Below are 10627 nucleotides of genomic sequence, written 5' to 3'. Positions count from 1 at the left end.
ACACACACACACACACACACACACACACACACACACACACACCACACATCAACCTCCTATGCTATGAATACAGCAAGAGTTGTCTGCCTCAGCTCTGCAGACCTCTTTCTCCCTGACGTTTGGCAGATATTCTTGATGGGGATGCTCATCGAGGGCTTTGCTCACAGACTTCTCCCAGGCTCCCATTCTTGGGTGGATGGTCCCCTTCAGCTCCCTGAGCTGCTGCCTACTCCCAAACTGGGTCTCGCTGACTTTACTCTGTCAGCGAATACTCCCCATGTTCTTGTTGCTCACTACAGGGGCAGCTAAGAAAATCACCTTCTGTCGAAGCCACAGTCCCTCTACCAGGCTTCCCTCTCCTCTCACCATTACATGCCATCGACTTGTACAACCACTAACCACCAGTTGCTTCCTTCACGTAGCTCTTTGCTTCCCGGTCCTCTAAGAGCAGCCCTGCTTACCATCACCATTGGCCCCAGAGTCAAGGCCAGGGGCTTGCTAAGGGAGCTCTCGGTTAACCTGGGATAGACACCAGAAGTCTCTTCCTTCTTTCCTGCTTCAGTCCTCTTTCCAATGACTCATTTTCAAGAAGAAGCCATCATAGGTCTCAGATCCTACTCTCACTCTAGTTTTAGAAAATGGTGTCTTCTAATTTCACACGTGTGAAATATAAACCAAACAATGGGAATAAGAAAAAAAAAATAGAATTACATTATCAAGGAGTGCCAAGTGGCATATGAAAATGAAACAATAAGCATATTTCTATTCTGGGATTTACTCTAATGCCTTCTTGACCTCTCGGTGGTATGACCTGTGTAGTCAATACCAGATTCCAACCATGTCCACCCCAATTAACCAGACTCCCCCTCTTGTTGGCTAAGTTCTTGGTTCTCTGCTTACCTCAATGTTTCTTCTCCCTGCCCCCTAATTGTTATATCGTTGAAGATTGCTAAGAGTGCTGGGTTAACGGTATCAATTAAGGTGAGATGGATATAAAGTTAAAACAAATAACTCAAACTTCCTTTCCTTCAGTTCTACCTGGAAAGAGCTGAAACAGAGGTGGGGGTTCTTGGCACGTGATCCTAGGAGATAAAGCCATACCAATACATCAGCTCCATCTGGTTCCCAACTTAAAACCATCGTATATATAAAAGTCATTTTAGTAACATCAAAACCACGGTGCATAATTGTGTGAGATAAGATTTTGCCTAAGATCCTGTCCAACGCACCCTGTGACTTCACCGGTCTTTCTTCCTTTGACCTGTGGTGTCCTTTGGAAGGGCCCTTGTGCTCCGCTGGGAGACACCTCTCTGTTGAGCTATGTGGAGACCCACTGGGCTTAAAGGCAGTAGGAAGAGAAGAGCAGCTCTGGACCTAACTATTAAACAGACCCAAACCCAGACCCTTCCGACTGAGCCCTTCACCTTGGGTGCCTTGCGTGGCCTGCCTCATGGGGTTGAAGGTACTTTGCAAGCAGAAAACAGGAGCAAAACTCTTTGTAAAGGCTCAGGCTTGTGCTGCTTAAGGAATTTCATTGCTCTCTCGCATCTTTCAAGTGGCCTAAAAGCTACCTGTTTTATTCCCCCTCAGTTTGAATTATTTTCTAAAACAAAAGGAAAGGAACAAAGTGATGAATAGAGCCCTCCAACAATTCTACAAGCCATGGCAACTTTGTGCAACCACCCAGGTCGTGGAGGACATTACTAGTTCAATGCACCCAGAGATGCTCATAACCCTGTCTCAGAAGCTTACTCCGCCCAAACTTTCAGGAACTCTAAGGGAGCCTCCACGAATCATGGAGAATCTTTGGGTTTGTCTTCCTCATGGTCTGGGTCTAAAGGTGGTGACTAAGCTCTCTTGGGCCTGCTCAGGGGTCTCACGCATGCTGGTCAAAAGAATGGGGTCAGTTTTGTGCTCTACGACGTTGAAAGGACAGGCCTTCAGGTGCTCAGACATAGAGGTGACGTCATTAAACTCCCAGCTCTCGATTTTGGAGAACAGGCTGCTGAACTGCCAGATCTGTTGGGAAAGAAGAAAAAGCTCAACAGTGAACATGGAAGCAAGATCTTCAGATTGGCTTTCTTTGAAAAGAATAAATTCTTTTCTGTGTCACTTCCTGTCCTAGAAACTGCCTCTGAAATGCCGTGACTTCTCTAGCATCCAATTCCTAGTTTCCAGTCAGTCATGGGACTTATGGGGGCAATGACTAATACAGCCTCTAGCACTGATGCTGCAGTGGGTTATGCATTTGGCTGCTAACGGCAAAGTCAGCAGTTCAAACCCACCAGCTGCTCCACAGGAGAAAGATGAGACTTTTTGCTCCCATGAAGATTTCCAGCACCCAATAGGGGAGTTGTGCTCTTTCCTATAGGGCCACCATGAGCCTGGATTGATTCAATGGCAGTGAGAGATTTTCTTTTTCCTTCTTTCATTTATTTATTTAATTAGAAAATCATTTTATTGGGGGCTTGTGCAATGCTTATCACAATCCATACATCCATCCACTATGTCAAGCACATTTGTACACTTGTTGCCATCATTATTCTCAAAACATTTGCTTTCTATTTGAGCACTTGGTATCAGCTCCTCCTCCCCCCACCCCTCTCTTCCCTCCCTCATGAACTCTTGATAATTTATAAATTATTATTATTTTGTCTTATCTTACACTGTCTGATGTCTCCCTTCACCCACTTTTCTGTTGTCCGTCCCCCAGTGAGGAGGTTATTTTTTGAGTGGGGAATTTACACAAAAACCCAAATCAAATCTATTACTCAAGTGGATTCCAACTCATAGCGACCCTATACAACAGAATATAATCACTACATAGGGTTCCCCAGACTGTGAAGGTTTCTGGGCCTTATGTTTTTCCCATGGATAGGCTCTTGGCTTTGAACCCCTAACCTTGTGGTTAGCTGATCAGCATATTGATACTGTCTCTCCTCCCCCCGCCATAGAGATTGGGTCCAGTACCGACACATGGCTCCAACCAGGACAATCCATGCCAATGAGATGCTAGACTCTAAGAACACAGAGATATCAAGATGCAGATTCCCATTTCCCTTCTGAATTTGACCCTGTTGGCATTCACAGGGCACCACCACGGGAGAATTAATTGAGTTTTACAAGGGAGCAACTATTGATGAAGTAGAAGTAAAAAATAGTAAGAAATAAGGTCCCTGGAGGACATTTTGGAGTTGCTACGTCAATCCTAATTGAAAGCTATTATCTTGAATTTTTCAGTCGTAGAAGGCCAACAAAATCCCTTTATTGTTTATGTCAGTTTTTAAAATCTTTTTCTCTCACTGCCATCAAGTCCATACAGGCTCATGGTGACCCTTCAGGACAGGGTCGAACTGTTCTCGTGGTTCCCCAGACTGTAACTTTTTATGGGAGCAGAAAGCCCCTTTAGAACAGAAAACCCATATGAGACTGCTAGGAGCTTCATTCACTCACTGTCATCGAGTTGATTCTGACTCACAGTCGAATCCGTTCTGACTCATTGTGACCCTATAGGACTCTATAGGACATGTGCCGGTGGTGAACTCTCCCTGTGGGTTCCTGAGGCTGTAATTTTTTTCACCACAGCAGAAAACCTCATCTTTTCTCCCTGGATGAGCCTGTGGGTTTGGACTGCTGACCTTGCAGTTCACAGGCCAATGAGTAAACCTCTACCCCACCAACACCCTCTGGTCTTTCACCGTGAGCTGTAGCGACAAGTCATTGGTTTTAAAATCTGCCTATGAAATTAGCCATAACTTGATACCCTTTCATTCATCCTGATTACTTTTTCCTTAGTTTTCTTGTCCCTCTTCCTATATAAGAAAGGCCCTGCCTGACATGTCACAACCATTTATCTATTTACTTTATAAAGTCATTTACTATGAGCCCCCCTTCGGACCTGACTAAATTGCCTTGCTTCCTTCCTTTCTGCATGGAAATGGGTTCGCACCAAGTGATGTCCAAGAATGGTTAGCCATCACTGAACTGGGGACAACCTTGAGCAACATAAACAATGGGGTGGCTAGGGTACACGTTTAATGATTTACTTCTGGTGTCGTAGAGAAAGGTCGTAAGCACCTCTAGACTGTCAGACTCCGGGAGGTAGGGTCTTCCTCTCACTCGCCTTTGGCTTTCACTCATGGTCAGCACTCAGGGTTTATTTAGCACATGGATGCAGCCATGCACACGGGAGGGGGGTGACCACAGTTATTTTTAGAGAGGACTGCTCACAAAGGACAAATGGAAACACATGCACATTATTCTAGACATAACCAAAGAGCTAAATATAAACAACTCTAAGTCTCCAAGACCAGTTTGCTAACACTCACGTATTGTAATGGAACTCGACAGTGTAATCATTGGCCTCACGGTGCATCACAAGTTCATGGTTTAGATGACCAATGTACTTATTCTGAAAAGGGATGCGTAGGGCACCAAGGGCACAGTGCGTTAGAAGTATCCTTTATGTACAGTTCAAGCGGATAGGAGCTGTCATGCAAGTAAGTGGTATGGCCCTATGGAGAATAAGGAACAAGATTTCTCGGAGGGGAAAAATTCTTGTTTATACAGGAGATTTTTTTCAATGACTTTTAAATTAGGTAGGATGTTTTCATTTCAGAGCATCAACTTACACAGGAGATTTTTGAAACATTAAATAAGCATTTGGACCAGGGGAAATCAGTGAACTAAATTCATTTAGCTTTTAAAAAAACCATCATTAAATGGTCCTGTTGAGAAATGGACAGTATATTGAAATTATTTCAAGATCAATTTGGAGAAAGCTATGTGTAGGCAAGCATAAGATGCAGTATGGTGTCCAGGGTTACTAACAACGAGAAGTGCTACTACGCTTGGCCTGAGAAGGATCGAGCAGGGAGGGGTACTGGAATTCAGAGAGGGTAGCTTTGTGGACAGAGCTGCCTGATCACCATCCTCTGTGAAGAGCTATAGCTGATCGCAGTGTCATCGAAGAGAGGAAGCTAGAGCACAGATATGCAAACCTCATCCTTCTCCCCCTCTTCCTTGCCCTCTCCCCCCATCTCTTGCTGACACGTTCCCATTAGATTAGGCCAGCTAGAAGCCAACGGTCAAGGTAGTCCACTGATGCAGCCTATAAAGGCCAGTCTCTTGGGGGCAGAGCAGAGAGAACAAGGAAGGGGCATGGATCATATGGGAAAACGGAAGACATTCAGGACACCATGATAAGAGATCAACAGGGTAGTGCAGGCAGTTAATGCACTTGGCTATTAATGGGAAGATTCCAAGTTTGAGTCCTCAGTGGTGCTTGGAAAGAAAGTCCTAGGGATCTACATCTGGGGGAAAACGTAGCCATTGAAACCTCAAGGCCACACAATTCCATTCTGATACATGGAGCTGTCATTAGGTTGGAATCAGATTCATGTCAAACTGGCATCATTGATGCGTGGATCCACACGTCTTCTCTAGAACCCCTTCAGCACAGGGATCATGGTCATTCCCAGCAACCCCATATTCCAGCGCCCCACATACTGATAGCCCTTAATCAACATCTGCTGAGCAAAGGAATGAATGTGTACTCGCCTCTTGGTGGACTCTCCAGGAGGTGCCGCCGTGGGAATACCTCTTCTTCTTCCACTGCAGGAGGACCATCCCTCTCTCTTGTAACAAAGTGGCACAGATGTTCCTCATCAGCACAGACACCCGGGAGAGCTGGGACAGACTGATGCTGTCCAAGAACCCGGCGATGTACTGCAAAATCTCCAGCGGCAGGCTGCTTAGAGAATTCTGGCTTTGCCTTCCAGGGTCCGAGGGACCGTGGTTCTTCGTTCCCTCACTCAGCTCTGGAGCAACTTCCGGCTTGATGGCAAAGGTCTTGAGCTCCTGACTATAGATCACTTTGGCCTTTTGCCCTGGGGGGCGGAAATGGTTTTGAACAAACGTACATCCCAAATAGGCCAGGGGGCATCGGTGCTGGAACCAGCCGTTGAGACCCGACTGAATGTCTGTGTGGACGTTCTTGAAGTGGAGGGGGAATTCATCCCTCCTGAAGAATTTATTGCAGGTGAACGTGAAGGCAGAGCTGCTCTTGTTGTGTCTCCTGGTCACACACTCGCTGTAGAGCTCCACGTGGAGGCCCCCGGGACTGGCAGCAGTCAGGTCCCCCAGCACCGTCCCCGGGGAAAACTGTTGGGCCTCAAAGTTGTAGGTCTGGGTGGCGAAATCCACGAACAGCCCGTCAATGCTCCTGGACTCGGAGATGACGTGGCCTTTGAGTTCTCTTTCCAAAGCGCACTGAAGGGTGGTCTTGATGAGATCAGATTTGGGCAGTTCCTCCACCGTGAGCCCCAGATCCGAAGTGTCCACGGCCTTGTGCTCACTGGGCCTGCAGCTCAGCATGGCATCGCCAACTTGGGCCCGCTTCCCGCAGTAGCTCACCGGGACTTTGAAGGTGTGCACCGTCTTAACTTCCTGCGCCTCCAGGTTGCCATAAACAAAGTCTCTCTCCTTAGGCGTACACGCCGGCATCTGACCAAAGTGGATCAGCATCCGCCCGTTGTGCACCAGATACATATTATAGTCCTTGGCATCCACAGCAGTTTTTAATCTTTCCAGAACACCATCCTGCCAAGGGGCAAGCCCCGTGGTCTCCATGGCTGCGTGGAAGTCGGGCTGCTTCTGGTTTCCCAGTGGTTCTCTCCCTTGGGTCGGGCCCTCGCCTTCCACCTCGTGGCGGCTGTGGGGCAGCTGGCCTTGCCCTGCTGCGCCCCTGCCCTTGCTCTCACGGTTGGCAGGTGAGCTGGTCAAGGCGGAGGCAGCATGCTCTTTGCTAAACACAGTTTCCCACTTGTCAAACTGGGCCAGATCCATCCCTTCTTTGGTCTTGGCTAGCGCCTCTCGTTCTTCTTGACTCAGCTCTGCCGTCTTGCCGTCGGGCAGGCACCGAGGGCCCAGCGAGGCCACACGGGGAGCCGCTCCCCCCGCCACTTCGCACGAGGCCTCCCCAGTCAGGGCTGGTTCCTCCTCCGTGGCCTCTCTCGTTTCTGGGAAAAGTTCCACCATTTTTAAGGACCTGAAAAGGTCCTTCTGGTCCTGGAGGGCCAAGGCGGTGTCTAAACACTCCTCGCTGGGGACCTCTTTCATAATGTTCTCGTGGAGGGGCGTCTCCGAGTCCACAGTGGGCCAGCGGTTCCACTCCATGGAGCAGGAGACCACACTGGCCGGACAGCCCTGCAGGTGCATGGCCAGCTTGCGGCGGGACATGGACAGCGGGCAGCCGTATTCGGAGTTGAGGCAGGGTACCTGCTCCAGAGGGCAGAGGAGCTGGTGCTCGGCCTCTTTGCACGTGTGGAACGTGGCCCCGCAGAGCAGGGGGCAGCTCATCACCGGGCAGGAGACGCTGGCCTGCACAGGCACGTGGCAATGGCGGTGGAAGCATCCCTCACAGTGTCTGTGCGGGCCAACCAGGGGTCGGCGCGCCTTGCCCTGCAGGGGCAAAGGACAGGAGGGAGAGAACACAACACATGAGCCCCAGAAGGGCGACTCGACGTGTGTCTGTGACGCTGTTTTCATGGACCTACTTCCTTTTTATACATGCTTCTGATTGTAGCAGCCCATCCCAAAGAGAGCAGAATTCACGCCTCCGTCCACAAAGCCAGAAGCTAACTGTCAACTCTGGACTTTGCCGTTCTTATAGTGTGCGGCAAATGTACTTAGAATCGGTGGGAGGGGGCGTCTGGGAGGGGGGCACACAGGACAGTAGGGAAGGGAGTCTGAATGGAATAGATTGCAATGTTGACAGCATTCTATCTGAGTTGTGGATCATGAGCCATGTATTTTATTTTGAACAGTCTTATTAGCATTTCATCCACATGCTGTACAATTCAATAATTCAGCCATATCAAGAAGAGCTGGACAATGATCACCACAGCAAATTCAAAAACATGTCCTGCTTCCTTGTACTCCTTGTTATTCATGTACAGTGAACCCTCGTTTATCACAGTTAATCAGTTCTAGACCCTACCGTGATAAATGAAATTCCGCGAAGTAGGATTCCTTATATCCAGAAGTTTTACCTTTTCCTGGATGGTGAGCATCTTCCTCTGGCACTTATTTTTATTGTCAGAAGGCTTAGAAGAAGCAGCTCGTTTAGGAGCCATCACAGGGCTTAGATAAAATTTCTTAAAAATCACAAACAATTACAGTACACTGTACAAAAGCAAAAATGCATCTGATACGTAGTTCCGATACGTAGCGATGCAGACAGAAGCGTGTACAGTATGAGCCAATCAGTGGCAATAATGACAGAGCATGCACTGTTACGCAAAAACCGCGATAGAGTGAAGCCGCGGAAGTCGAAGCGCGAAGTGGCGAGGGTTCACTGTAATTATTTTTCTTCTAATTGTGGCAAAAATATACATAACAAAATATTCTCCAACTCCACAACTTCTACACATGTAATTCAGAACCATTGATGATACTCTTTGTGTTGTACAACCATTATTGATATCCTTTTCCGAATTATTCCCCCACTGTTAACATAAGCTCAAGCCATTGACTTTATACAGCTAATGGCATGAACACCATTTTGCCTCCTGCTTTCCAACTTGCTGTTATAACCTAGTACTAGACTGCTTATTATTCATTATTCTTTGCGAATTCTTTCCATACTGGCAGGGTAACATGACAGAACATGGGTGTGCTATCCTTCATCTAACCAGGCACCAGCAGGTGTGCTGGCAGGAGAGAAGTCATGTCTGGCTTTGCTCACAGTGGCAGCCCCAGCAATTGTCATGGGACCTGGGACTGTGGTAGGAAATCAGTAATATTAGTTAAGTGAAGGAGTTGCCATGCATTTAAATTATTGTCAGCTTTTTTTCTAACTTAGAAAAAAACATTACTAGAAATCTTTACCGATAAATCTTTCTCACTTCTAATGCTTTCTATCTGCCATGTTTCAATTTCTTCCAGATTCTTCCCCAGAATCTCTGGGTTTAGCAAAAATCTGTTAAGTACCAGCAGACCATGAGGACACATATGCCAGTTGCTGAGGCTGCTGTCGGAAAGAATCAGGCCTGCAGCTCTGAATGGTGAAGGTCCAATAAGCCCCTGCTACTTACCATGGTTGTCCAATTTCTTGGTGCTTCTTAACTCTAGGAGAAAAGATGAAAATTTCAGTGATCAATAAGAGATCCTCTGAGATTGCCACCCTTAGTCGCCCTGCAGCTTTGAAATGGAAATGACTCATATGGTTTAATTTTCAGCACCCCAAACCTAAGGATCTATAAGGGAAACAATAATACTAGGGAGGTATGCACTCCATAGAATAACCAGCCATTTGTGATCAAAAGGACTGCATTCACCCAAGGACAGAGTTCAAAGTGGTTGGGAAAGAAGGGAAAATGTAAGCGGGAAGCATAAGGAGGAAGTGGGCTGTTATATGATGGGGATTGCATCAAGGAAATGAAGCAAAATGCATATAAATTGCTAATGGAAAACTGATTTGCTCTGTAAACCTTTATCCAATTCATGGTAAAAAGTTAAGAAATTATTGTGATTCTAGTAACAGAAGCCCAAACAAAACAAACTCAGCCAATGATTGAGTTCCACCTATCTGTCATTGCCTCATCTTACAGTAAGGAGAGCCTTGGTGGGGTAGTGGTTACACACAGGGCTGCAATCCACACGGTTGACAGGTCTCGACCACTCGCCACTCTTTGGAAGCAAGACAGACTTTCTCCTCCCGTAAAGAGTTACAGTCTCAGAAACCCATGGGGCAGTTCTACCTGCCCGAAGGGGTTGTCTGAGTCAGCACCGACTTGATAGCAGGGTGTTTTGGTTTTTGTTTGTAGTGTGCAGGAAAAGTTGGAGATGTTAGTCAGGGGGACACACCAAGCCATGCTGGCCCATGCTCTTTTTATGGAGCACATTGCTCTCTGATGGGTCAAATTGAAAATTATGGGACATGTCATTGCTGGTTTCTTTTCTCCATTGTCCACTGACAATTATCTTGAGGTTCCAAACCCTTCTACAGCTGTCCCAAGTTGCCTTCTTTCCTACTGGGGTTTCCTGTCCACTCAGTAGCCAGCCCGATGCCCATCTTGATCAAGGACCTTGTCCTGAAAGCATCTACCACCTGCCTGCCCTTTGCACTGGGGAATTCAGCTGTGCTGCAGCTAGAGGAGCGGAAGGCAAAGGCTCCAGAAGCAGCCTCAGCAGGGACTCTGGAAGCACAAGAGTGAATGCCTTGCTTTCAGGCGAGTGCGGCTACCGAACGCTGGTCAACCAGTCCCGTGTGGAACACTCCCACATCTCGGTTTTTTTCCGTGAAGATGAGAATGTACGTGTTGAGAGTGGCAGTGTATGATGTCGTGGTGAGGAGTAGTCAGACTGCACTCTTTTCAACACTAGGTCCGACAAGTCAGTATTTGTGAGACTTTGGGAAAGTTAGCTAAGCTCTTTGTGTATCAGTTTCCCCATCTGTGAAAGGAGGATAATACCAGGATCTCTCAGTGTTACTGGGAAGGTCAAATTAGTTAATATATAAGAAACTCTTTCACTCCCATGTCCCTCCGGGGCCATTGGTCCCTTTATTTTCTTCTCATATATATATTTTTTGGTCCAATTTCTCTTATCTAGGTGGGTGTACATA

General features: G+C 47.2%; 1 protein-coding gene across 1 annotated transcript in view; it reads right to left on the bottom strand.

Annotated features, from left to right (window-relative positions):
- Positions 1-10: 10 nt before the first annotated feature.
- FBXO40 (F-box protein 40) overlaps positions 11-10627 on the bottom strand; it is a 28090-nt gene continuing 17473 nt past the window's right edge. Inside the window, exons 2-4 of the mRNA XM_045294218.1 lie at positions 9096-9128; positions 5560-7461; positions 11-2019 (exon numbers count right to left, since the gene is read on the bottom strand). Coding sequence (XP_045150153.1) covers positions 1822-2019; positions 5560-7461; positions 9096-9098 — 2103 coding nt within the window. The 5' untranslated portion in view covers positions 9099-9128 and the 3' untranslated portion in view covers positions 11-1821. The remainder of the gene's footprint in view (positions 2020-5559; positions 7462-9095; positions 9129-10627) is intronic.

Source organism: Echinops telfairi, unplaced genomic scaffold (assembly GCF_000313985.2).
Source record: "Echinops telfairi isolate 266 unplaced genomic scaffold, ASM31398v2 ScPeMD7_3509;HRSCAF=4178, whole genome shotgun sequence".
Classification (NCBI taxonomy): Eukaryota; Metazoa; Chordata; class Mammalia; order Afrosoricida; family Tenrecidae; genus Echinops; species Echinops telfairi.
This window is presented reverse-complemented; position numbering and strand designations above follow the sequence as displayed.